This window comes from Gymnogyps californianus, chromosome 3 (genome assembly GCF_018139145.2).
Source record: "Gymnogyps californianus isolate 813 chromosome 3, ASM1813914v2, whole genome shotgun sequence".
NCBI lineage: Eukaryota > Metazoa > Chordata > Aves > Accipitriformes > Cathartidae > Gymnogyps > Gymnogyps californianus.
Window position 1 is genome coordinate 63767817 of NC_059473.1, and position 25273 is coordinate 63793089.

General features: G+C 41.5%; 1 protein-coding gene across 1 annotated transcript in view; it reads right to left on the reverse strand.

Annotated features, from left to right (window-relative positions):
- The window catches only part of LOC127014176 (uncharacterized), a 28678-nt gene extending 8805 nt beyond the window's left edge, over positions 1-19873 (reverse strand). The window contains exons 1-9 of the mRNA XM_050893335.1: positions 19642-19873; positions 16395-16514; positions 15327-15446; positions 14094-14213; positions 7716-7838; positions 5417-5499; positions 4057-4182; positions 3168-3213; positions 1853-1986 (exon numbers count right to left, since the gene is read on the reverse strand). Of these exons, the coding sequence (XP_050749292.1) occupies positions 1853-1986; positions 3168-3213; positions 4057-4182; positions 5417-5499; positions 7716-7838; positions 14094-14213; positions 15327-15446; positions 16395-16514; positions 19642-19867 (1098 nt within the window). The 5' untranslated portion in view covers positions 19868-19873. The remainder of the gene's footprint in view (positions 1-1852; positions 1987-3167; positions 3214-4056; positions 4183-5416; positions 5500-7715; positions 7839-14093; positions 14214-15326; positions 15447-16394; positions 16515-19641) is intronic.
- Positions 19874-25273: the final 5400 nt, after the last annotated feature.

Sequence of the window (25273 nt, forward strand, 5' to 3'; positions counted from 1 at the left end):
CAGAGTTAGAGGAGGTGCAATTTGGTTTGTACTGTGCTGTGTACGTGCAACTGAGGTGTAAGGCACTGTCCTGGTTTCAGCTGGGATAGAGTTAATTTTCTTCTTAGTAGCTGGTACAGTGCTGTGTTTTGGATTTAGTGTAAGAATAAAGTTGATAACACGCTGATGGTTTAGCTGTTGCTAAGTAGCGCTTATCCTAAGTTAAGGATTTTTCAGTTTCCCATGCTCTGCCAGCAAGCAGGTGTGCAAGAAGCTGGGAGGGAGCACAGCCAGGGCAGCTGACCCGAACTAGCCAAAGGGATATTCCATACCATAGAACATCATGCTCAGTATATAAACTGGGGGGGGGGGGAGTTGGCTGGGAGGGGCGGATTGCTGGTTGGGCATCAGTCAGCGGGTGGTGAGCAACTGCATTGTGCATCACTTGTCTTTTCTTGGGTGTTATTTCTCTCTTTTTTTTGTTATATTACTTTTCATTACAATTATTATTATTATTATTTTATTATTATTATTAGTTATTTTTATATTTTATTTTACTTTACTAAACTGTTCTTATCTCAACCCACGAGTTTTACTTTTTTTTCCTACTCTCTTCCTCATCCCACTGGGAGTGGGGAGGGGGAGGTGGCTGCGTAGTGCTTAGCTGCTGGCTGGGGTTAAACCACGACGGGCACCAGGCTTCCAATACCCGGAGGAAATTTCAAATCAGACTGAGTGTATTTCAGCCATGAGAAGCACCTAAGCCCAGCTGTGGTTACTCAGACTGTCTGTCACTACTGCTTAAAGCAATGTGGCAGGAAAGGTTCTCACATTTTTTTGCTTTATCTACCCAAACTCTGACTCTCTTAAAAGGTTATTGTTAGCTTAAGACACCTATCAAAAACCTTTCGTATCCACGTTCCTAAGGATGTCTTTAATTACTGTAATGGAAAAGCACATTTAAAAATAATAATAATTTGTCAGTTGCTACTTACTGGTTTTGCTGTTTTATGTGGAGGATGAAAGTACAGCAGGAGTGTCTGTTTTGTTTATTTGCTGTAGTTTATTTCTAGTCAGACTTCTTCATGTATTTGCATAGTGTTGCACTGTTAATGGTGGTGTTTACCCTGAACGTGGGCAAAAGAACCATTCTGTAACTAAGGACATGAGGAGACACAGGAAAGTCCTAGTGAATTAGCTAAAGATAGATAAGATTTCAAATTGTGTTAGCCCCCCTTGCTGTCTTGATCCTAGTTCAAAAGATGTTAAATTTATGTAAACGTACTTTTGGATAACTGTCCGTATAGGGAAGTAATGTATTTTTGCACTTTATTTTGCACTGATGCACTTTAAATGCACACTCTAAATAAGTTTCTCTGCTTTTCAGTGTGCAGGGAAGCTCTGTAGCCGCAGAATAACTTCCTCAGCTGCCCCCACGGCTGCAGTCTCTCATGGTGCTATGCGTGTGTCCTGCCCCTTGTACACCCATCTGGAGACCTACGGTCTGGGGACTGAGGGGACCATAGGGAGTTGCAGGGAGTGCAGGGCAGTGTCCACACATCCAAAGAATCTGACACCCATCTCCCCCTCTACCCTCCCCTTGGTCCCCTTACAGGCAATCTGACTAACTACAGGATCCTTTGGATCCCACTCACTACAACAGACAGGCTCCTCAGGTAGTTAGTGACAGTGCAGACGCAGTAGACAAAACCTCGTTATTTTGGGTGGGAGAGAAGGGTTAGGAAGTCTCACAGAGCCTATTGGTCATTCTCAAAATGCATTTCGTATGCAGTTTTGCCATAACAAAGCGTTACCCCAGGTGGCGGCCAGAACGACTCTTTCCCCTCCGGTCTTCGAAAATGACCTCCCCTACCTGGTTGTGCGGGTGCTGGGACAGTATCCAGAGCAGGGCGATGGAGGCGTGACGCACGTCCTTGCTGCCAGATACCAGGAGAGAGCACAGCTTGGGCAGGATGTCCTCAGCAACCATGTCGGCCTGGATGTCCGCTGGTTTGGGAAAATGACCGAGGTCAAGGAGCTTCAGAGCACCGCGAGGAGGTATTCGGGCCCCGACTCAAACATTTGACTGTGCCTCAGTGATGAAATTAGAGGGGATCTCCCCATCTCGGTGGGATGGGACAACGCTGGATGTTTGGTTATAAAAATAAACCCTCATTTGTTCTGGCTCCTTTTGCCAAAGGATTAATACAGGCTTGAGAGCAGAACGTAGGTTTGGGCACCCTTCAGTTTGTGTCTGAACCTCAGCAAGAAGAAATGAGGGGAATTTTCTGAGTCCTTCGTTGGCATAAGGCCCGGTAAGAAGGTGGCAGCTTCTGCTGCACAAACAGAAAGACCTCACCAAGCACCACCACCTATCTCGCAGAGTTATGGCTAGCCAGGGGCGAGATCAGCCATCCTGGCTGAATTCTTATACCCTCCTTGTCCTTGCAACCTCAGTGAGTCCTTTTGGGCACTAAAAGGCAATACCAGAGCAGCCAGTAGATGGAGCGGCAGTCCTAAAAGGCCAAGCAGACCCGGGTTTTCAACCACATCACGGAGCAGCACAGCAGTTCCTTCACTCCCAGCTCCACTATAATTGTGATTGCTTGAAAATTAAGCACCTCTACATTTTCTAGATGAACAACTCTATCCGGGACCCTAGGGCTCTAGCATTGAGCGTGCCAGTCCTCAGCTTTCATCTCCCGAGTATGCCGTAGAAACGGATCTCGGGCATTTAATAGGACAGGATTTTTTTAAGAGGATGACAAATGCTTGGGAGAAAATTATATTTAATGATAGATAGATTCATGCCTTGGGAGAAGGCAAGTCCCCGCTCAAGCAGCAATTTCAGGACACATTCTGTCCTAATCAGGTTTAATGCTTAAGAAACATGGAAGGGAGAAAAACTTAGTAAGTTGCAAAGGCTCTGTGCATAAGACCTCTGCTGTCTCTCTCACTTTGTCCAGATACTTCCCCTCGCTACCTGGGAGGTCTGAGGCAGATTTAGTTAGTGTATGCACTGTACCTCCCTCTTCCCTTAACATCCAATTAAAATGTAGAAAAGAGAGTATCTCTTTGCTTTTAATATGAAAGGTTCCCAGCCCACTGGGAAAAGTGCTCACTCTGAAAGGCAGAGAGAGAAAGAAAAAGAAATAGTGTGGTTTGTTTATCTCCAAGATATTGCTTACCACTGGTAGCCAAATTTCTTAGGCAAACACATGCCTGGCTTGAAACCTGCTTGTGCCAAGGAGGAAAAAAAAAAAGAATGAGAGAGAGGGAAAAAAAAGAGTGGTTTCAGTAATGCATGTTCTTGCCTATTGTATGCAAAATAAACGTGACAACACTAGCAAGCTATTACATTATCTTCAGAGAATAAATTTTGGGACATGATTTTTTTTTTCAAAGTTTTGATGAATTTTTTTCAACCTCCTCTAGTCATCCTGTTGTTGATGAGGAAGAGCCAATGGGGTTCAGATGTTGGTTTATTTTAGAATGTCACATAAGTTATAGGAAAATGAAGGGAGTGAATTTGTCTCATTTACTTTGCCTTTTTCTCACTTTCCTCCTACACAGAAGTTAAGGTTCCACCCTTTAAATCCTGAACTGTGGCTTATTGAAGTTTCTTTGGTATGGCTCCCAACAAAGCAAAATTTTCAAGATGTTATTCTTTGAAGCCATATAGTCAAAGTTACGGATACCAAGAAGAAAAAAAATAATTAGCATAATAGATGGTCGAGACACCTTCTGTTGCAGACACAATGATCAAAGATAGTTGAAAGCCTGGACAGAGCACTTCACACATGTAGTTTCAAGTTTAAAGAATACAGGCCATTCTAGTCTAAAGGAAGTGTCCAGGGCTGTGGAACAACTTTAATGATTTCCCTTCTCTTTCTCCATACATTGACCTTGTAGAACCTATGTATCTTCTAATATACGTGTCTTTTCTCATGGGAAAGATGGTGCATAGGAACCTGTACAGTAGATGAGCAGAATTGTGCGAGACTGAAGCTGGAAGCCCAAGTTTGTAGCTCTACTCTGATGCTAAGACTTTACACAAAGAGAAAGCTAAAGCTTTACCTTGTCGACAGAAGAGGATAGCAGAGAGATGAGTGTCCGTAGCAGGAATCTGTTGCCGGGTCTCAGCATGGCTTCATGGTGCTGAACGTTGGCTGCCACGTTACTTAGGGCAGCACAGCTGTAATACTGCAGAGAACCAAGAAAAAAGTAGAGAGAGAGGAGGTCACAGTGGTGACATGTTGAAGACAATAAAAATAAATTGGAGAAATGCTCAGATTTAGAGCTGATGAAAATAAAGTGCTTTTTTATCTTAAGGCTGTTTTATTCGGTAGATGTGATAACAGCCTAAGTGGGCTTCCTCCAGGAAAAGCGATGTAATCTGCTATAGCTACAACAAGTGTCATGCTGTGGTACTGCACGTTGTACAAACCCATTAGGACCCTGGGTATTTGGGAATGTACTGTGCTGCTGCAATGACACTGCTGCTGGCACCTAAGTTAGGTCATCTGCATCTACTGTATTATATGTTTACATTGATTTACTCAAGCTGGATGTAGCCATTGCCCTAGCATGCCAAGAGATCATTTTCAAAGGATTTAAACATTAATGCTAGGGAGGATTATATATATAAGAGTATGTATTACTAGGGAGGTATAATTAGAAGAAACAGGTTGAACTGCAGAGAAGTAATTTTAAGATGAATCTCAGAGAAAGCCGATAATTCTGAAACAGTTTGCAGAAAGCAATTCCAGAGGCTCCATCCCTTCAGACATTTAAAAGAAATCTGAATAGAGATAACAAAACCGATGGAGGAAACAATCCTGTACTACTCGGAGGACTGAAAGAATGAACTAGCGGATTTTAAGGCTTACAACTCTGATTCATAGTTTTTCATCAGCATACTTTTGAACCAAGACCGGGTCTCTGTTAAGTGTGCAGAATCACAAAGAGGTGTCTGTGGTAGGCAGAAAATAGGAAGATTTCCCAGACATTTACAACAAGAAGAAAAAAATCTTTGCAAGTTAGGCCTTCTCAGAACACTTGGTAAAATTGCTTAGAGTGGAAGATCAAAGTTAGGATGCAAAAAAAAACAAACAACAGAGGAAGAGGCCTATCTGCAACTTCTCTGATGATCTGAAAGCCACAAGAAAGTAACCACGTAACAACTGTGTGCATGCGTTAGTGTGTGCTGGCAGATGCATTTCTGTGTTGGTAAACTTTATGCTGTGGAGCTAGACAAATTGAGTGTTTTGAATATACATTATCTGACTGAGTTTCACCAAGATGCTCTCACATGTTTCCCCACTTCTCTAGAGAAACCTTCCCTCCTCTCCACCTTTTCATTTCTACATGCTGTGGTCTGTGCTCTCCTTACAGTCACACTGTTACTGTTTAAAAATCTGACCTGTTTGAGCCATACCTGCACTTCTGAGTCAGGAGATTCCAGCAGCAAGGCAAGAACTGGTAGGGCTCCTTCCTTGCATAGGACCTGTTGGATTTTCTCTGCCATTTAAAAAAAAAAAAAAAAGTGCTGTTAGTGTGTCTTTCCCCTTCCCTCCCTCTCATCTGGAAGCACCATTCAAAAGGGATATGCACAATCATCGGATTCTAGAGAGTGGTCGTGATGTCCAAATATATGCCAATCAGCGTGACTGGAGAGTATATAATTTTTAGCTTGTGCAATATAGCAGTATGCAGACTGTATTGGGTTAGTGTGGCCAGGTTTTGGTAGCGGGGGGGCTACAGGGGTTGCTTCTGTGAGAAGCTGCCAGAAGCTTCCCCCATGTCCGATGGAGCCAGTGCCAGCTGGCTCCAAGATGGACCCACCGCTGGCCAAGGCCGAGCCCATCAGCGACGGTGGTAGTGCCTCTGGGATAACATATTTAAGAAAGGGGAAAAAGTTGCTGCGCAGCAGCAATTGCAGCCAGAGAAGAGAGGAGTGAGAAGATGTGAGAGAAACAACTCTGCAGACACCAAGGCCAGTGAAGAAGGAGGGGGAGGAGGTGCTTCAGGCGCCAGAGCAGAGATTCCCCTGCAGCCCGTGGTGAAGACCATGGTGAGGCAGGCTGTCCCCTGCAGCCCATGGAGGTTAATGGTGGAGCAGATATCCACCTGCAGCCCATGGAGGACCCCACACTGGAGCAGGTGGAGGCCCAAAGGAGGCTGTGACCCTGTGGGAAGCCCACACTGGAGCAGGCGCCTGGCAGGACCTGTGGACCCGTGGAGAGAGGAGCCCACGCTGAAGCAGGTTTGCTGGCAGGACTTGTGACCCCACGGGGGACCCACGCTGGAGCAGTCTGTTCCTGAAGGACTGCACCCCGTGGATGGGACCCACGCTGGAGCAGTTCATGAAGAACTGTAGCCTGTGGGAAAGGACTCACGTTGGAGAAGTTTGTGGAGGACTGTCTCCCGTGGGAGGGACCCGATGCTGGAGCAAGGGAGGAGTGTGAGGAGTCCTCCCCCTGAGGAGGAAGGAGCGGCAGAGACAACGTGTGATGAACTGACCAAAACCCCCATTCCCCATCCCCCTGCCGGAGGAGGCAGAGGAATTGGGAGCAAAGCTGAGCCCTGGAATGAAGCAAGGGTTGGGGGGAAGGTGTGTTTTTAAGATATGGCTCTATTTCTCATTATCCTACTCTGATTTGATTGGTAACAAATTAAATTGATTTCTTTTTTCCCCAAGTCGAGTCTGTTTTGCCTGTGATGGTAATTGGTGAGTGATCCCTCCCTGTCCTTACCTTGACCCACGAGCCTTTCATTGTATTTTCTCTCCCCTGTCCAGCTGAGGAGGGGAGTGATAGAGCGGCTTTGGTGGGCACCTGGCATCCAGCCAGGGTCAACTCACCACACAGACATTTTAGCAAAATGACTAGCAGGCTGTCTGATCGATTAAGCCTTTGCTGGTTTTACGCTAAAGACTGTTCCGAGAATCTGAATTGCTGGAGAAGCTGAAAAACCTCATATACGATATTCACCATGATTTCTGTGTTTAAAAAACAAATTCTTTTAAAAATTCTGAATAATAACAGAAGCGTAATAGCTAACTATAGAATTTCTTGCCAACCGTTCCCTTCTACCATATAGAGATAAGAGACATTACTCACGACTGTATCATTTAGTTGTGTGGGATAATGGTATCATCTAGATAGGTGAGATTTAATGCTGGTTTGTTTCAGAGTTAATGTATGGTAGTGCACGTATTATTGCAGAGGACCAAATACTGCTTTTGCTAAAGCTGTTGGCAGATATCCCAGGAGCCTTTAACGTCTGGCCCATAATAGTTATATTTTGCACCTTCCAATATCAAGTTAGGGATACAAGTCAAACGTTCCTAGAGCTTGACCTTGTTGGATAATCTGAGATTGCTTCAAAGTACCACCAAATGTGCTGCTAACTTTTTAGACCAAGTTATTTCTTCAACAAATGATTATTTTTTTTCTATTTCTTTGACTGATGACTTAAGTGCTTGTACATTAGCCCCTTGGGGTTGAAAATCAGGCCTTTCTATTTTGGTACTAGGCAAAAAAGGGTCTGTATTAGCTAAAGAGAGGCCAAATTTAAATCATCAGCCGATGCTATAAACATGAATGTCATATGCAAAGGAAATAATTTGTTGCTCAGATATGCTTTTATTCTTGCCTTAAGCCTTTTGAATTATTTTTCTATCAGTGAGAAATTTTCTTTCAGCAATTTTAGATAAACCATTAGTCAGAAAGTACCTGAGCGTGTGAGATTGAGAATAGCACCAACTGCATTTTGTTGGACTCTAGGATCATTGGAATTGGCAAGAGACAGTAGGGGTGTAACTCCTCGAGCAGCGCCAATAGCCTCTTGGTTGGACTCTGGAGAAAAGAATCAGAGAAAGAAAGAGATAAGACATTGCCATCTGTCATGGTTTAACCTCAGCCAGCAACTCAGCACCACACAGCTGCTTCCCCCTCCCCCATCCCACTGGGGAGGGGAGGAGGAAAAAAAAGTAAAACTCATGGGTTGAGATAAGAACAGTTTAATAACTAAAGTAAAATAAAATACACTACTAACTAAGAATAATAATAAAATAATAATAATTGTAATGAAAAGGAATATAACAAAAAAAAAGAAATAACACCCAAGAAAAGACAAGTGATGCACAATGCAATTGCTTGCCACCTGATGACTGATGCCCGAGCAGCGATCCGCCCCTCCTGGCCAACTCCCCCCCGTTTACATACCAGGCATGACATTCTATGGTATGGAATATCCCTTTGGCTAGTTCGGGTCAGCTGCCCTGGCTGTGCTCCCTCCCAGCTTCTTGCACACCTGCTTGCTGGCAGAGCATGGGAAACTGAAAAGTCCTTGGCTTAAGATAAGCGCTACTTAGCAACAACTAAAACATCAGCGTGTTATCAACATCATTCTCACACTAAATCCAAAACACAGCACTGTACCAGCTACTAAGAAGAAAATTAACTCTATCCCAGCCAAAACCAGGACACCATCTTACTGTAAGCCAAGAGCAGGACAACTAGCAGGACTAGATTTCTTTGGTGTTCACTTCCCTGATTCTTTGGTATATATCAAAATTTCTGTGCATGCCCAAAGGAAAGTGTTAAAAATTCCAAGAGCTCAATGGGGAAGAAACTAACTCATGATTTCTGGATTAGCCATAGATCGCAGCTGTTTCAATGCTTTTGTTTTGTGACTGGGATGACTAAAATAAAAGGACTGTAAGTCCCCTTAAACAGGTTAGCAAGGTGTCATACTTGCCTTGTACCCCTGGTATGTCCGATCAAGCTATTCACAGTGTGCCAACCAAAAACTACATAATTAACTGCAGGTAAGACTGAATTCATTTAGCAGGGCATATTCAGGGCCAGTTTCTCCCTTTGAATGTGCCTGTGTCACTCCTTTGACAGCTACAAACAATGCAGAGGTTTCGAAAGATAGAATTTGACTTAACCACTGGAATTTGAAAAGATGCTTCTTCACTGAAGCGGTGATGCTTCCTTGCATGGCAGTGTATTAAGTTGTACAGTTGTATTCAACATCCTGGAGTACAAGGAGAATTCAAAAAAGATCTGCAGAGTCCCTTGAGACTCTTGGATGAAAAACTGGGGAAAAAAAACTATAATACTTAATGCTGTAAAATTAACTATATACTATAAAATACTACATAACATATTTATTCACTGTGTATATAAGTATCCTACATACGATAGTTATACTATGCCATGAAATATAATACAATTTAGAAAAAAAATCTGCTTTTAGTTCTACTCCTTTTGGTTTGGACTTACTGAAGGTAGCCTCAGCTGCACCATATAGAGGAGAATCCTTCCGTTACGCTCTCCCCTACCCCTCTACCATGAGGCCATCGAAACATTTGCAACAAATAACCTGCTGCCACACTGAGACAGCTATGGTCCTCTCCCCTTTACTGTCTTATTTATATCTATACATTATCTGTATTTGTATCTTACAAGCATTCTAGTGGCATAATTTTGAAAAAATAAGGTGTTGGCAGTGGTGTTCTTTGAAGTTGATGAGATTTAAATGGGAATTAGACCAATGAAGAATTCTCTTAATATCATAGTATTCTGCAGATTATTTTACAACAGGAAAAAGCAAAGTCCATAGTCTACATCTTCCATTGTTTATATGGGCCAAACTGCCACTGAAGAACACAGGAGTTTTATTTGAGTATTGCTTCATTTACATACATTTCTAGTCAGTTTAAACAATGGCCAGGCTCTGGAAGTTTGCTGAGAGAAACATGAAGCAGAAGAAAGCAAGAAATATGAAGGTATTTGGATGAGATCAACTCTTCAGGTGCCAACTAACAGAGAGTTAAGAGAACAAAGCCATTACTTCTATATCTAGAGCCTATCTATACTGGGGAACCGACACACACAGATAATCCAGGATATTTATTCAAGTATAGTTCAGCCAGTATGAGTTTAGTATTCCAGGACAAGTTCTTTTCTGCCTTCATAAGAATATTTTATACTCAAGGAAATACCTTTTATTCTGGAAAAAAATACTCTAATTTTTGAGCAAAATAATTGTTCTGGGAAGAGTCATGTATTTAAAAATAGCTTTTCCATGTGGGAAGCTATTATTCTGGTGAAATATTCTGGTCAATTTTGTAGACAAGCCTTTCTCCAATCTAATCTGCCTGCATATTGTTCTTTGGTTTCCCTCAGTGGAAGCAGAAATTCTTTCATGCAGCTCCAACTGACGGAAACCAGTCTGGTGTGATGTAAACTCTAATTAGTTGAGTAAAGAAGAGAGGTAAAAAGATTGAGAATTCAGATATTGCTGTTTCCTTCATTCTTTCACACAATACACTCCATGAATGTTTGTGAAGTGGAAGAGAACCTCACAGTTGGGCAAAGGGATTACAAACATTTGGACAAAACTTGGGCAAACTCTTTCTTCTACTTTCCCTTCTAGGGCAGGGAAGGGGAATCCTATATCCTCTTGTGAGAGAGCTTCTCAGGGGTGTGTTTCCAGTCTGAAGATCTTCTGAAGGAAGCACTGGCCATGACAGAATATGAGCCATTGGGTGCTTCAAAGGTTTTTCTTCCTTAAAGAAAAATAACTGGCTTGATTTGGAAAGGCTTCACATCGTGACAGCTCAAACAATTTTTCTGCCTGAGGGCTCAGAGGTGGTGGTCAACACTGGAAGCCTACAGTGGCAGGATGAGCTCTTAGACCCTGCTTCGGAGGGAGGTGGCACATGGAGACCCAGGCACCACGCTCCTGCCTGGGAAGGACTGGAGCGCCTGCTCTCATCATGGGAGAGCGGAGAGACCACAACAGTCTTTCCACACGATGCAAACCTCTGTGATCAAAATAAAAAAAAATTTAAAAAAAAAATTTTTTTTTTTCTTTTCCTTTGGGTCATTCACTAGCTGACAACTTCTCCTCTGCAGTCTTTGTTAGTGCCCATTATTGTGGGTTTACTGGATTTATTTTTTCATATGTCATTTTCCCTTATCCTTCTCTCCATTCTCATTCTAGTTTTGGTCAGACAATGTGGCTGAACACTATCTGTTTTGTCAGCTTATGACAGAATGGATGGAGATATCTATCTCACCAAGATGTGTAACTGTACTATCATCTCCATAAAAGACGTGGCAGGCTAGGTTATGTTTCTCTCCTGGCCTACCTGTTTATCTAAGTAATGCAGTCCCTCCACTGATGCCTCTTAGAGTGCTTTTAGAAGGGAACCACGTATTCAGATGCTGCTCTAAAGTGGGGAAATCAATAACATCTACTCAAGATGGGTTTGAATAACTCACCTTGAAACCTGCATTTATAAATTCTTTCTTTCCACTCTCTGCCATTTGTGTGCTTGAAAATTCTCCTGTTAGTACAACTTTGAACGTGCTCTACACTCAGTGCATCCTCCTTGTATAGCTTAACGCAGATGTTCAGGCCTCCCTAAACCCTTGCTGTGAACATTTAGTTCTGTTCCTATGTACTCTGAGAAGAGTTCTTATCCCAGAACTGATTACTTTCACAGATTGAAAAGATGCAGATAACTGCAAATGTGCATGTGTCCTTCTGCTATGTGGACAAATGCTGGTGTTGGAACAAACTGACCTTCAAATCCTTTTCATCTGAATGGGTTTGTTTGCTGTTTTTATTTTTGGCTACCTATTGCAGCAGATAAGTACCAGACAACCCAGCTTACATATAACTTGCAGTCACATTGCTAAACAACTTCACTCTGTACACAGTCTTGCATGCTCATTGCAGCAGAATTAAGACACATTACCATTCTTGGGTTTAGAATTTTAGTCACCTTAAAGCTATCTAAGGATCTTCCTAATTTGATTGTGCTTCCATATTTATCTTTTTTAAACCACTCTGAAGCATGAATGGCTTACTTGAAGGACATGACTGAGCAGAATACTTTTCTCAAGCAGACCCTTTAAGATATCAAGAGTCTGTGAGTTAAAAGTAAAATAAACTCTGAGAATTGCCTCTTGCTTTAGTCTGATTGCTGTGGTAGCTAAATATAATCTGAAAAAGAAATAAATGGATCCGGTCCATCTAAATCGTAGTTAAACTGGGACAGAGATCCTCAACACTGATCAAATCCCAGGCAGCAACCCAGCCTATGCACTTGCAGGACTGCCTACCTCTACGTTCAGCAGATGCCTTCCTATCTAGTTTGAAAGCTCCTTGAGTGCTTAATTTGAGCTACTTGTGCTCAGAAGTACACTGGCACTTAAGGAAGTGTGCAAAGGCATTAGGTGACCACCCTCAACAGAGAATGAAGGTGGATTGCATCTGGAGTGGCTGAGGGTACCCTACACTCTGGGCTAAAGACAGAGACATCTAGAAGGGCCAGAGTGCCTTCACGACTAAGGAACATCCTTAGGTCCCCAAACAAGTAATTTTCTCTGTGGGCTGCTTAAAACAGGTGAAGGGATATCTCTCTGTAGATCTTCAGGGGCATAACTTCACTGACCATACATAAAGAAAGTCCTTCTAGTGCCAGGTACCTAAAATGTTAGCGATGCCATGCCTAATTTAGACATTTAAATGAGGCAATTCGCATTCCACACAAAGTAATGTAGTATACAGAGTTCTTAACCTGACTGTAATAATATGCAACACTTAAAAATAAGTTTCAAAGGGAAAAGTGTTTAAAAACCTGCAAATAAAAAAAAGATGGGATGAAATGCAAATCAGCACTTTCGTGTATTTGGATCCTGCTTATCCACTCCCCCTTTACAACATAAATACTTAAATGAGAAAGTAACACTGTCACGATGCTTCTCAGCCTTCTGGGAGATCTGACTGCAACTTCCCACGCTGGAGAGGGAAGCTGGTGGAATAAACACTACAGAAAGGGAAATAAATGTTACTCATGGCTTTTATACAGGCCTTTACACAATTTGTACAGTAGAATTACATAGTTTGCAAAAGGTAGAATAACCTTTCTTCTGGTAACTGTGGTTGAGCTTATCTGTCTGGATGCCAGCAAAATATCTATATCATTATATGAAATATGCATAGTTAAGCAAGAGAAGTTGGTGACAAATGCAAGTAGTACATGATGGATAAGGAACTGACTAAAAGCAAGCTGGCAGCAAGTTTTGCTGAACGGGAATGACCACCTGAGAGGAGGCTGCAAGTGGAATTCCACAAGGACTGGTCTGTAGTTGGTTTTGAACCAGAAAGTTAATACAAAGGTGTCAGTGCCTCACAGTCAATGCGGTGGAGGACTGGAATATTTTAGAAATAACAGACAAGTTAGAAGACTGAAGCAACAGAAACAGAATGAAACCTTCTACTACAAAATGCAGGGACCTGCTCTTGGAAACATTTGTTGCAGACCCTTAATTAATTGGCATCTGCTGGAAATAGAGGAGGAGAAAGACTAAGTGATTAAGTCAGCTGCAGCATGACAACACTACCATGATGCAATCACAAAAAAACCCAAGTGTTATCATGAGATGTACCACAAAACGTATTTCCCTGGATGCCACAATAAAAGACACAGGTGAGACCCCAGCTGAAATACTGCACATTTCTGGTGACCTCTCTTTCAAAAGAGATTAATTCAAAATGGAACTCCTGCAGCATTTATGTACATCTTGGGACTGTAACAATGCCTGAGGTCTGTGGTATCACAAAACAGCAGATGCAATTGCTATGTTCCATTTCTGGAACATATCTTTACACCCAGAAGGGCTATGAAGATGAATGGAGAGCCTCGCTTACAAGAGGAATCTTAAATGAGCTTGGCTTTTTCAGTCTAGTAAAATGAAGGAGCCTCATCAGCATAGACATCAGAGAGGGAGAACTACTGAAGCAAAAGCCAATGTAGACGCTAATTAAGATAAGCTGGTCATGAATATACTTAGGTTGGAAATCAGAAAAAGGTTTGTAATCATAAGAGAATGAAGGTCAGAAACACTGAGAAAAAGACCTTAACTGGAATCTCAAGAGGTTGATTTTATGATGTGGGAATACCAAAACTTGCTGCTGCATCCTATGACTCTTAAACTAATTGCAAATAGGTTGTTTCACCTAGAAATATGATGTAAGAGTTGAATGAATTCACTGCAGAGGATAAAGGGAAAGAACAGCACACTCACCTGAAACAGCCAAAGTCATGGTGCAGGCACAGGAATTACACTGGACAGTGGGATCCTCTGACTCAAGTAGATCCAGAATTGGCTCAAGTAAACCCATTTGGACAACTAATTCCTTGTCAACTATTCATAAATTCAAGAAAAAATGGACAAACAGAAAAGTAAATAGTTAATGCCTTTGTGAAAAGAATATATCTTCCTTTGACTGCTTTGGGGTCTGTATTATGATTATGCAAAATAGACCTAAGATGGAAACAGCCTGAAAGGCACTCACTTGAGGAGTGAGTGCTTGGTTTGCTTTATTCCTCTTCAGACTCATGAACGAGTGTAAGAGATGTTCAGAGGTTCTAGTTCAGAAGCTCCCAAGTATTTCTGCTAGCAATTCTGTTTTCAAACATAAGGTTCATTTTGGAAAGTGCAATTGTAACTTTCCAACAGGCTCACAATTTACTCAGCCCCCCACCTTTTTATTCTGAATTCTACCATTTAAAGATTATTTTTTACTTATAAATAGTTACATGATAGTATTTGCAGCAAGATCGTTAAAAAAAGAAAGGAAAATGGCCAGCTTCACTGAAGACTGATCCTGTCTTCTGCTGTTATGGGATAGCATGATGGAATACCTGTTGTGGCACAGGTGCCAGGGAGTGCAGTAGTAGATGCAACAAGTACTCCATTGTGGAGGCGTGGGGTGTTCATGCCCTGTCTATCAACATAAACTGTCATCTGCAGCTCCCTATCTGAATGAAATTTGCCCTATTAGCTATAGAAGAAAGCAAATTCTTTTAAACATCTTTTTTTTTTCCAATCTGCAAGCAATTTAAGACCAAGGTCCAGTTAATAAATACCAGGAAAATGAGCAGTGTCTCACAGGCAGAATTTGTTTCTGAGAGCTGTATCTGTTGCTTGAAAGGGTAAGTGGCGGGCTCTCAATCCAAGAATGAGAATAGTACAGCTGTTCCCACACCAGCCTGGGAATAATTTATCAGCCTTTGCACACAGATCCAAGATCTCTTGCCACATGATATAATGTAGCTGGAGGGATCTGATATACCCTGGTGACACCAGAATCTATGTGGCTTGCCAACAGAAACAGACTCACACCTGTCCTATCTGGAACACAAAAAATAGAATTTGGATTTGTAGACCTAGCTATGTAGATGTGCCCTCCTTCTGTACTGTCTGGCTGAAGAGATACTTTTTCATCCGAAGAGAGATGTGTTGTTAATTACTCACTATTTCCTTCCAGCAAGAAGTTGACAAGGGACAAGGAAGACATCTGTTGCACCTCCAGGTCAGCAGATCGTAGTAAGGCATAGAAGGGTTCCAGATGTTCCACAGGCAGGGGGACATTCACTGCAGGAATGAGAGGAAATGTTTAGGAGTCTCATTATTCACTACAGTCACTCACATTTTTCTCTTGTTGGTCTTAGGCCTCAAGTGGCATCATACATAGGCTGAGTGGTATTCCCCTTCATTTAAATTCCATTAGTACTAGCAAAACAGGGCAAGTTGCCTGAAAAGGTTTTGAATAATCAAGTACTTCAAAAACATCATGGGAAGGGAAGCAATATACCTTGCTACCAAACAAGTCATTCCGCCTCATAGCAGGTCCTCAAGTTGTGGCTGTCTGCCCTTTTTAGCCAGAAAAAATAAATGGGATAAAGCTATCAAGCCAAGTGGCAGAATATTCTCCTTGAAGTAAATTTAAAACGAACAAATAAATAAATAAATCATAGCCTGCTTGTTGCTGGTATTTCTACCTTTTTGTAGGACCCAAACACTTGCTGGAATCTTATTTGGCGTATCTAGCTGACTTCTAACCATTTACAAATTACCCCTGGAGCCCTGTGCTCCCACGGAATAGTTGGGGCAAAGAGGAATGCTTCCTGCATAAGTTTCCACTACAGTCTGGCCTCTAGAGCTTTGTCCTCTTCCAAAAATTATATAATATAAAACCTTAAACAATCACTATGTCCATTTCCTTCCACCATAGTTTTGACTGTGTTGCTCTAAGGAGATTCAGTATACATTGACTCTAACTACTTTGGGTTCTGCTGAGTTTTTCCAGAAGTATTACAATTACATAAATGACAGTCTCATGAGACATATCTCCTCATAGCAAAACCCAGAATAACTCTGCCCACACGGCAATGACAGCATTTCCATTTTCTTTAGCAAACAACACAGCATGAAAGAAAAAAAAAGAACTTTGATTAATGAATCAAAGGGAGTTTCACAGTTGGAAAAAATACTTTTATTTGTAATTATGTGAAAATTTTCTAATGCACTGAGATAACTTACTGTGCTGACTCATATGCAAGTAATAGAGGGCAGCAGACTGCTGTAAACCTGGGTTTTCTGAAAAGGCTAAGGTCCTCAAGGCTTCCAGAGGGTCCTTTCCAAGTGGTGACATTTCAAAACCTGAAGATGGACAATGACAGCACAGACTCAATTATACCTGAAAAGGGTTAGTTTACAAAAAGAAATTAAAATTTACAGCCAACCAAACACATAAGGATTTTTGTACTGCAACAACTCCATAGAGCCCATCTATCCTTATTCATGTTTCCTTGAGCAGAAGCAATAAATGAATCTGGAATAACCTGTCCTTGGCAATGCCTCTTGTGAAGCTCACAAAGCTAGTGATTGGAAGCAAGATAAATTATAACCTTTAGACACTTTTATGCTATCCAATATAAATGCAGGTGTTCTTGTTCTCCATAAAAAACTTTTTTTTTTCCTGAATCATAGAAGATCTTTGTTAAAATATATCTACTGAACATGGTGTTCTTAGTTATGAGCTATAGAAAGAGTATATATTTTTAATTCACTACATTTTAAGTTCACTGTGTTTGCTGTCCTGGGTACTACAATAGAGGATTTCAGGGAATAGCAACGTGGATTGCAAATGGGCTTGCCTCAGGGTCAAATTTCTAGCATGAGTCTACCTGTTCTCGAGTATGATAGTTCCCCTATGAATAAACCAGATGTTCAGCAATAGCCATCAAGCAATAGCAGTCATGCATGACTTCTGTAAGTCACTGTATAATTTACTTATAATGTGTGGAATGGAGCAGCAGAGAGGGAAAAAAAAAAGGGCCATTGAACCACTGCTCAATAGTATAAACCGTTGAAAAGGTAATGTAGTATAAATTGACTGGTGGAGCACACAATTAAAAGATACATTTTCAGACAACAGATTAAAGCAGTGCATTAAAGACTGAAATATCTCTATGAACAAGATCTAGCTACTTTACCTCTCATGGGAGAAAGAGATGTGAGGGATGTGAGGGGTGTGAGCTTTCATGCCTCAGTGCAAAACTCAGCCAATATCTCAAGCCATTAGAAGCTGCTGACATGTCGAGAGTAGCAAACTCCCACCTTCAGGATTAGGTAATTGGGCTTCACAGAAGAACCGCTTCATATAAAGATCAATTTTGTTTAATAATTAACAATACACACAAAGGGAAGAACTAGCCAGTGTGTGCAAGGTTTTAGAGAAAAACCAAAAATCTCTTCATGTGGTTTAATTCTGTTCCTTACACACTGACTATCTGAATCTCCCACATATGTGTGCATTTTTGTTTGGGAGAGTGATAAAGCAGAAGCCACTCATAATCTTCACCTGCTTATAATATCAAGCATTTGCTGTCCTAGCTAACAGCTGAGTATGATGATCAAACATGAAGTCTCTCCTTGCACCCAAATTGTCCACGTTGGCTCCCTGCTTATTATAATTTGTCCAGAACTGAGGATGGGCTTGCTCCATCTTGGAATAAAACACACAGGTGAGTGCTAAAGTAAGAGGGATGTGTCTTGGTTCTCTTTGTGAGGCTTCCCTGCCTCCATCTGTCTTGGCAGCAGAATTTGGCCACTCAGAGAGTTAACCTTGGTTCTTCTTCCTGGGTGCTGCATATGTCCTATCACGGACATTGGGACCTCCCTGAGAGCACACATTGCTATCTGTGTACTGCTGTCACAGAAGCTCTAGGCTCCCTGGCTGCTGTACCCCAGCTCCTGAGGATCCAAGACAGACCAGCCTTTTGAAGACCCATCTCAGAGTGGAAAGGATTTCTCAAGAAAACATACACTTAGTCTTTTCAGGAAGCACAAGTGGGTGCTGCAACAGGCCGTTCTGGCCTCACGATTTTTTCCAGACCACCCCTTCGTTGCACCTGGTCCATCAACTGAGCTGGGATACTGCCAAGACAGACTCTTACACAGTCAGGAGCATGCTAGCCTTTGGAAGAAAAAGTTCAGCCCTGGAAGATCCCCACTGTACATCAAGCTGAAAGATCTGGTCCTATTCTGGATATGGACTTCAGGATTTAGCCAGTGCTAAATGTGCAACAATTAGTGAACCGTATCAGCAGCACAGGACCCCCCACATTCATAGGGTAATGACACCGGCTAATACCAGCTGAGGCTAATTCACGCATGTTCCCAACAACCAGCGTCACAGCAATTATTCCAAAGGTTGATCCATGACAGATCACTTCAAACAGCGTTAACTGTGTCACACCAAGGAAAAATGTCTCTCCTGGTCCCCCTCACAAGATGGTTTTATGCCCCCAAAAGGCAAGTAAAGAAATAGTAGTTTGTGTTCCACACCCTTCACACAAATGAAAGTAGAAGACTATGTAAAACTTAAAGCAATATACCCAATTAGCTCTGAGACAAAGCAAAACCAACCAAGCAATGGTCCCTGCCTATGCTTGAGACAAGGAATGTTTTTAGGTTGGACAACTGACAAAACACACTCATCCAAGATGATATTCTGTGACTGCAGGAGTGAAATAAAAAAAGTTTTCCTATTGATATTGTTGTATCCTAGGACAGGATAGAGAGGACATCACAAGCAGATAAACAGGGGAATTAGGCAGGTAGCCTGTAAAGCAGAGGAGATACATGAAGAGTTATGGATCTACTTTGATTCAAGCAGAATCCCATGACTGTGTTCAAGCCTTGTGTCTAAAATGGTTGCACAAAAGCACTTAGGCAGACCAGTTGCTTGGAATCCTGGGAGCCCAACGGTGCTTGTCCCAGGGTGACTTTGACCTTCCCCATGTATACCGCAGACACCCCCAGTGCAAGCCCAGGTGTTCTGCAGCCAGCCAACATGGACATGCACAACGCAGCCAGGACCACGCTGTGATTTGCCTGCTCACAGCTCGGCACTCATGTGGCATCACACAGTGTTGGTACAGCCTGTTTCCAGCTTTGTGACCTCAGTAACTGACTTCAAAAAATTAACTTCATTTACTAAAGGACTCGCTTTTATGAAACATATTTACATGGGTTATGTATTAACAGTGGTGGCAGAGCAAGAAAGTGACAGACCATTCCTACCTAGATCCAACTGTTATGCCAGTTGAGCCCTTGATGTCCCATACACAAAGAAAATGCTCTGTAGCTCTGGCCTTTCCTACATCATCACCAAGCTGCTCCATGCCATGCCAGAGCAATTCAGCCAGCAATCGGTTTTCAACCCACAAAATTAATCTCCTTGTTCTTTCACAACCCTTTAGAAAAAAACAAGCCCTCTTACCTGTTTCAATAAGCTGCAGAAACTCCTGTGCTGTCACCCTCTCATGAGGCTGCAGGATGGGCTTGTACAGCTGTCTGGCTTTCGAGCTGTTTTGTTTTAAGCAGGAGCATTTGCTTATCAGAGTTAAGCATTCCTTGATGCCGTGCACCAAGCTGGAGGACATCCTCTGAACAAAGGCCACGAAGTCCTGCAGCAGCTGCATGCATCGTCCACACAGTTGACCCATTCTTGTTCCAACAGCAGCACAAGGCAAGAGGAAGGAGATGGAAAGAAAAGCTTCTTCTCAACTTGTCCACTTTGTGCACTAACTTGCTGCCTCAGTGTTTGTCCTGTCTTACAGATGTTAACACTACACCGTGTGCAGCTGCTGTAAAGCAGACAAGCTTCTGCATCCAGAAAGATACATTGCTCAACAAGGCTGGTTTCTACAGATCTCCCAGAGTCTACAAAATATTACTTAAAAGGCTGGACTGGAGCCACACTCAAACACCCTCCCTTTGCTTGAAGAAAAATAAAAGGATGACCTAAACACATTTCGTGGACAACAAACAGGGTTTAACTCCTGGAGCATCCACCAAAGCCTTCACGAGGCTAGAAAAGCTCTGGGATAATGGAAAAAGCAACCTCAGTTTTTGTAAGGCAGCTTTCCACATGAAAGGTAGGCACCACCTTGTCTGCATGTGTACAAGCTGCAGCTGCCAATGGGAGAGGAAGATCAAAAAAAAAAAGGAGCACGCGAACAGGTTTTTCCAGTTTTGGCTGAAGCACAGACCAGAACAAAGGCCCTGTTGGGCAAACAGCTCATAACTCAGTCAACTGAGACTTGGCAAATCAGCAAGAATAGAAAACTGAAAAAAAAATACAGTGCCCAAATGAATTTAGAACTATGTTTTCCTCCTGTCAAGCAAATCCTGCAGAGTGGGCTGGATAAGCTAGCAATGGGAGGATGCAAAAGTCAGCTGCAGTTTTCATGCAGAAAAAGGTAGCAAAAGGAAAAAGAGCAGTTCTCCTTTTGCTCCATCCTTTTGCTTAATTCACCAGTCTGGTGCATGTGCCCACCCTTGGCTGAACAGTTTTACAAATTACCTTGGTCTAATTAATGTAGGATGAAGTGACATTTGTCATATTCTTGAGGTTTCCAGTAAAATCTGCTTTGATTCAAGATCGCCTTCATTAGGGAACCAGTAGGTACTGGTCTGCTGAGTGTTAATCCCTTTTATTAACTTCTCTTTATCCAGGGATTTGATGGATTTGTTCTAACTATCGCATTTGATACATTTATTGGTAAGTTTTAGCCTCACTGTCCTTTAATAGATCTTAAGTTTCTAAATAAATCATGTTTGAAAATCAACCCTTTGTTCTGCACCCATCTCCAAACACTGATGAACAGGCTCACCCAAATCTCACTGGTCTGTTCAGCTACTGCTATTTCTTCTCCTACTTACACATGATGTAATTTTCCTAAACATAAATACCACGTGGCACAAATAAACCCACCTACACCCGTAAACCAAAAGGTATGAGACCTCTATCACACAATGCAATCCATTACAAAGAATCAAGACTTTGATTTTCCTGGCTACTTCCTCGACCAGCTCTGCAAGCCCACTGAGTTCGGATCTCTGCCTGGCTTAATATTATCCAAAGCGAGGCAGATATTCCTATTTTCTCACCATGTCTTCTGGATCCTTTCAGTAAAGATCTTCTAAAGTACAGGGAACACATGTGATTGCCAGGTCCTGCTTCTGCCACCACTTGCTCTTGACTTTTTGCTCATGATCTTCCACTCTCCAGCTTCCATCTTAAAAGCAGTGAAATGGCAGATCCCTGGGAATCCATCGCATGCGCCTTCTCTCTTGTTCTGTCCTGTCTACAGAACTGTAAGGTTTAATTGTTGTGAGATTTTTTTTAAGGTAATTTGAACTGTACTGCACGGAGATGAGAAATAACCAGGACTGTTTCAATGAGACACTTGTTAGTAAAGATTGCATTTCTGTAACATATTCTTACTAAGCATTTCAGAATGTATTACAAACATTAAAACAGCTTTCCAATGTATCTGTAAGGAAGATATTCCCAAAATGGTTTAAAAACAAGTTTCAGAGGTACTGAGCTCTTGTAACTCCATTTGAAATAAATGGAAGTTAAAGAAATGCACCACACCTGAAAATTAGGCTATAATTTGCCTGAAGACATAAAACTCAGGTGTCCAATACCTAGTTTGATGATTCAGTCAGGAAATTGTTCTTCTTTGATTTGAAACCACTACTTGAAAGCCAGTGTAGAAGGCTAATTTGTGGGTCTTCAAACCTTCTCTGAATTCAGAATAGCTGCTGTAAAGGTAAAGGTCGCAACCATAAACCCAATGTTTTTGATTAGTTTCATGACCTAGATATGTTTCCTTGTCTGATTGAACAAAATGTCAGCTCAAGATTGCAGAAGTAGAAGGGGAAAAAATTAGTAGTACTGTAATAGTGTTAAACCATTTTGCTTTTATTCTTCTAAAGAACATGTTCCAAATTGTAGAAGCCCCACACCCTGATTTTTTTTCCAAAGGAAAAAAATCAGTTCCTTTGTAAAGTGTTAAAAAAAGCCTCTCCAAACCATTTCCATTCAGTTGTGTGCAAAAGAGACTTCCAAGTAGTAACCTTACTGTATGAAGACTATTTGGAATTCTGTATAAAATGCATTTGGAAGTTTAAATCTATTTGCCAAATAATAGATGAATGCTGTAGCTAAATGGCACTTTCAACAGAGAGCTTCCACGGGTCCAGCATTTTATCTGCTGTGTAGCTTCTCTGCAAAGGACAGAAAACACTGGTTTTGGGCATGGTCCCTTAACCATCCGACAGTCGCAGTATGTTTGTTTTGTTTTGAATTAGGAACAGAAAATCTAAAAATATATTTATTTATCTCTAAATTCATCTGCCATTTCACTCATGCAGCATGCCACTGCTTGAACCACTTCTTGTAACAGAAATTCCTTTATCTAGTTTGCAATGGTGCATAACTTTTGATTGCTCAAAAGTTGACTGGTACTGGAGAGATGTATACAAATACTCTTTATACTCCTCTTTCATACATTACCTAGGGCACCTTCATTCTAACAGGCCCAAAACCCCCTCAGGCTCTGACATGAATATTGGAAAAAATGGGTCAACAGCTTTATTTGAGCTATGGTAGCAAATGCTTCCCTCTTAAAGGAAGAAAATGATAGCTCCAGGTTCTAGGTTTTAGAAATACTGTTATCACTGTGATTTTAATCAGTGGAAAAAGGATTTTTGGGGAGTGTGGGAGAGGCAGGGATTGAGACCGTATGGAGTCTTATTTGACTTGTGTGCCAGTCAAATAAGAAAATAGATACTTAAAGGAATGCTTAAAAAGCAGTAAATTGAAAGAATATACTTATAGTACTCAAGAATCCAAAACTTTAAAAAATTGAACTAATTAAATTTGCATTTTATGACTTTGTCCCATGTAATTTTTTATTGCCTTTATCTTATACACGTTTCTTTCACTGTCTGCTCTCACCCTTCTGTTCAGGGGTGAGGAAAACACTGTACAGTTTAGAAAGCTGTAAGATGATGGCTGTGCATTACTGCTCGGTTAGCAACAGATTTGATTTAAAAGGTGATAGCTCCCCTAATGCCTAGCAGGTCTTTATTGTCCCCATACCTGCAGTTAAGCCCTCCTCACTTGTACTATTTCAGTGCAACTGCTCTTTAAACGAGATCTATGAAATTTTGTGGCTTCAAAATAACAACAAAAAACAATCAACAAACCAAAGGTCTTAAGTTCTTAAACTGGATCTATCATTGACAGAATAGTAAAATAAAATAATTAGAAAAAAATGGTTGAGGAAGCAGAACAGTTCTAAGCCCTGAGTCTGATGTGTGCAGCTTACATTACTACTGAGCTCTTTTAAATATCTATCTATCTATATATATAATATATGTGTGTGTGTGTGTATGTATGTATATATTCACCATTAAGATTTCAGGAGGAATTCAGGCTGAACAGAAACAGACTATAGTCATTTAAGCAGGGAGGAAGCCAGATGCAAGGACTTGAGAGATCCAGATTTGTGAAAAACTGCCAGGGGTTACTTCATTGCATAGCTAGGCAGAGCTTTGTTTGCATTCGTTACAATTTCTGTAGAGTATGAAGGAAGTTGCTCTCTCTGCATCAAATTCCTTGCCTGAGGTATTTGCTCATCCTCACTCAGAGGGAGAGTGCCATCTACTGAAGCATCCCCTTTCCACAGCTCCCTTGAGCCTTGTCCCACTCATGGATTGACAAAATCTACCCAAGGGGGTTGTAAAACTGAACAAGGTTTTAACAGGAAGAGAAGCTGCTTAAGGTGTGAAGCTCTATTGTAAAGTAACAGCTGCATGTAAAGGACCAGGCCAAAGATGGTAAGTAACACCACTGACTTGCGCAAGCCTATGCTCCAGTTTTATGAAGAGATTAAAAACCTCACTCTGGGTTTCTTCATTCTTAATAATCTTTGGAATTGAGGTTACATTATCGTTTTGTAACACTTAAAAAGTGGCATTCCCTGATGGGACAATCCGCTTTCACCGCTGACTATTAACCATTAACTATTAACCACTATTCCTACTCATTTCCCCTTTCTACGTTAGTGCTCAGAAGATGTACAAGTACTCAGCTGACTCACTGCATAGTAGGACACCTGCTAACAGTCAGCAAGAGCTTGGCTTGGGCCAGCGATGACACAGTATTATCATGCTGCTTTGTCTTCATGTATCTTCCCATTGCCTTGAACTTTGTACTTTATCGTAAATTTTCTGGACTGTTGCTGTATTCAAATAAAGTGGCACTTTGTGTCATGCCCAGAGCTACTATCTCCTATGATAATAATAACCATAAAAATTAAAAATTCTTTAGTAAATTTTTTGCTTTGTAGCAAAAGGTAGTGCCTCTAAAGCATCAAAGGTAGGTCAGAGGTGCCTACGTACCTTACAAGTTTGAACAATCTGTATAAAAAAAAAACCAACCTGATATTTTACAAGGTAAATTACCAGCCAAAGGCAGGCATCAAGTATTTGACCAAGTATACCAGCTTGCAGGACAGAGCTGCAGGGAGACCTCTCAGGTTGTGTTTCACATCAATAACCTTTGAAAACCACTGGTTTGATGTGTTTCAAAGCACAGGTGCATGTCCTGATGTTTTTGCTAACAAGGGGCTGCACTGAAGAATCACACAGCCCATAGCTCAAATGTTAAATTTTTGATAAAACAAGGAGTGAACAAAACTTCAAACAACTTGCACTATTTGTCATTAGGCAAATATATTTGAAATAATTAAAACATATTTTCAAAAAGTTTCACATTATAGTTTGTTTTGTTTTTTCTTCTGGGCCCGTAGTATGTTGTCTTAAATACAATGGAGAACTGAAAGAGTAGAAGTGACCACCCTTTCTGTCCCAGTAAGATATATCCCGCACATCTCAGAAAATAGAGGAGAGCTCTCCATCACTGAAGGGAAATGACATGAGCATCCCACGGGTCTTCAGAACCATTAAGAAATATGTGTCAGGGGAGGGTTGTGTGCAGACAAATCCCACAACAGTTCTGGAAACCCTAGCAAGCTGGCTTCCTCCCACAAGTC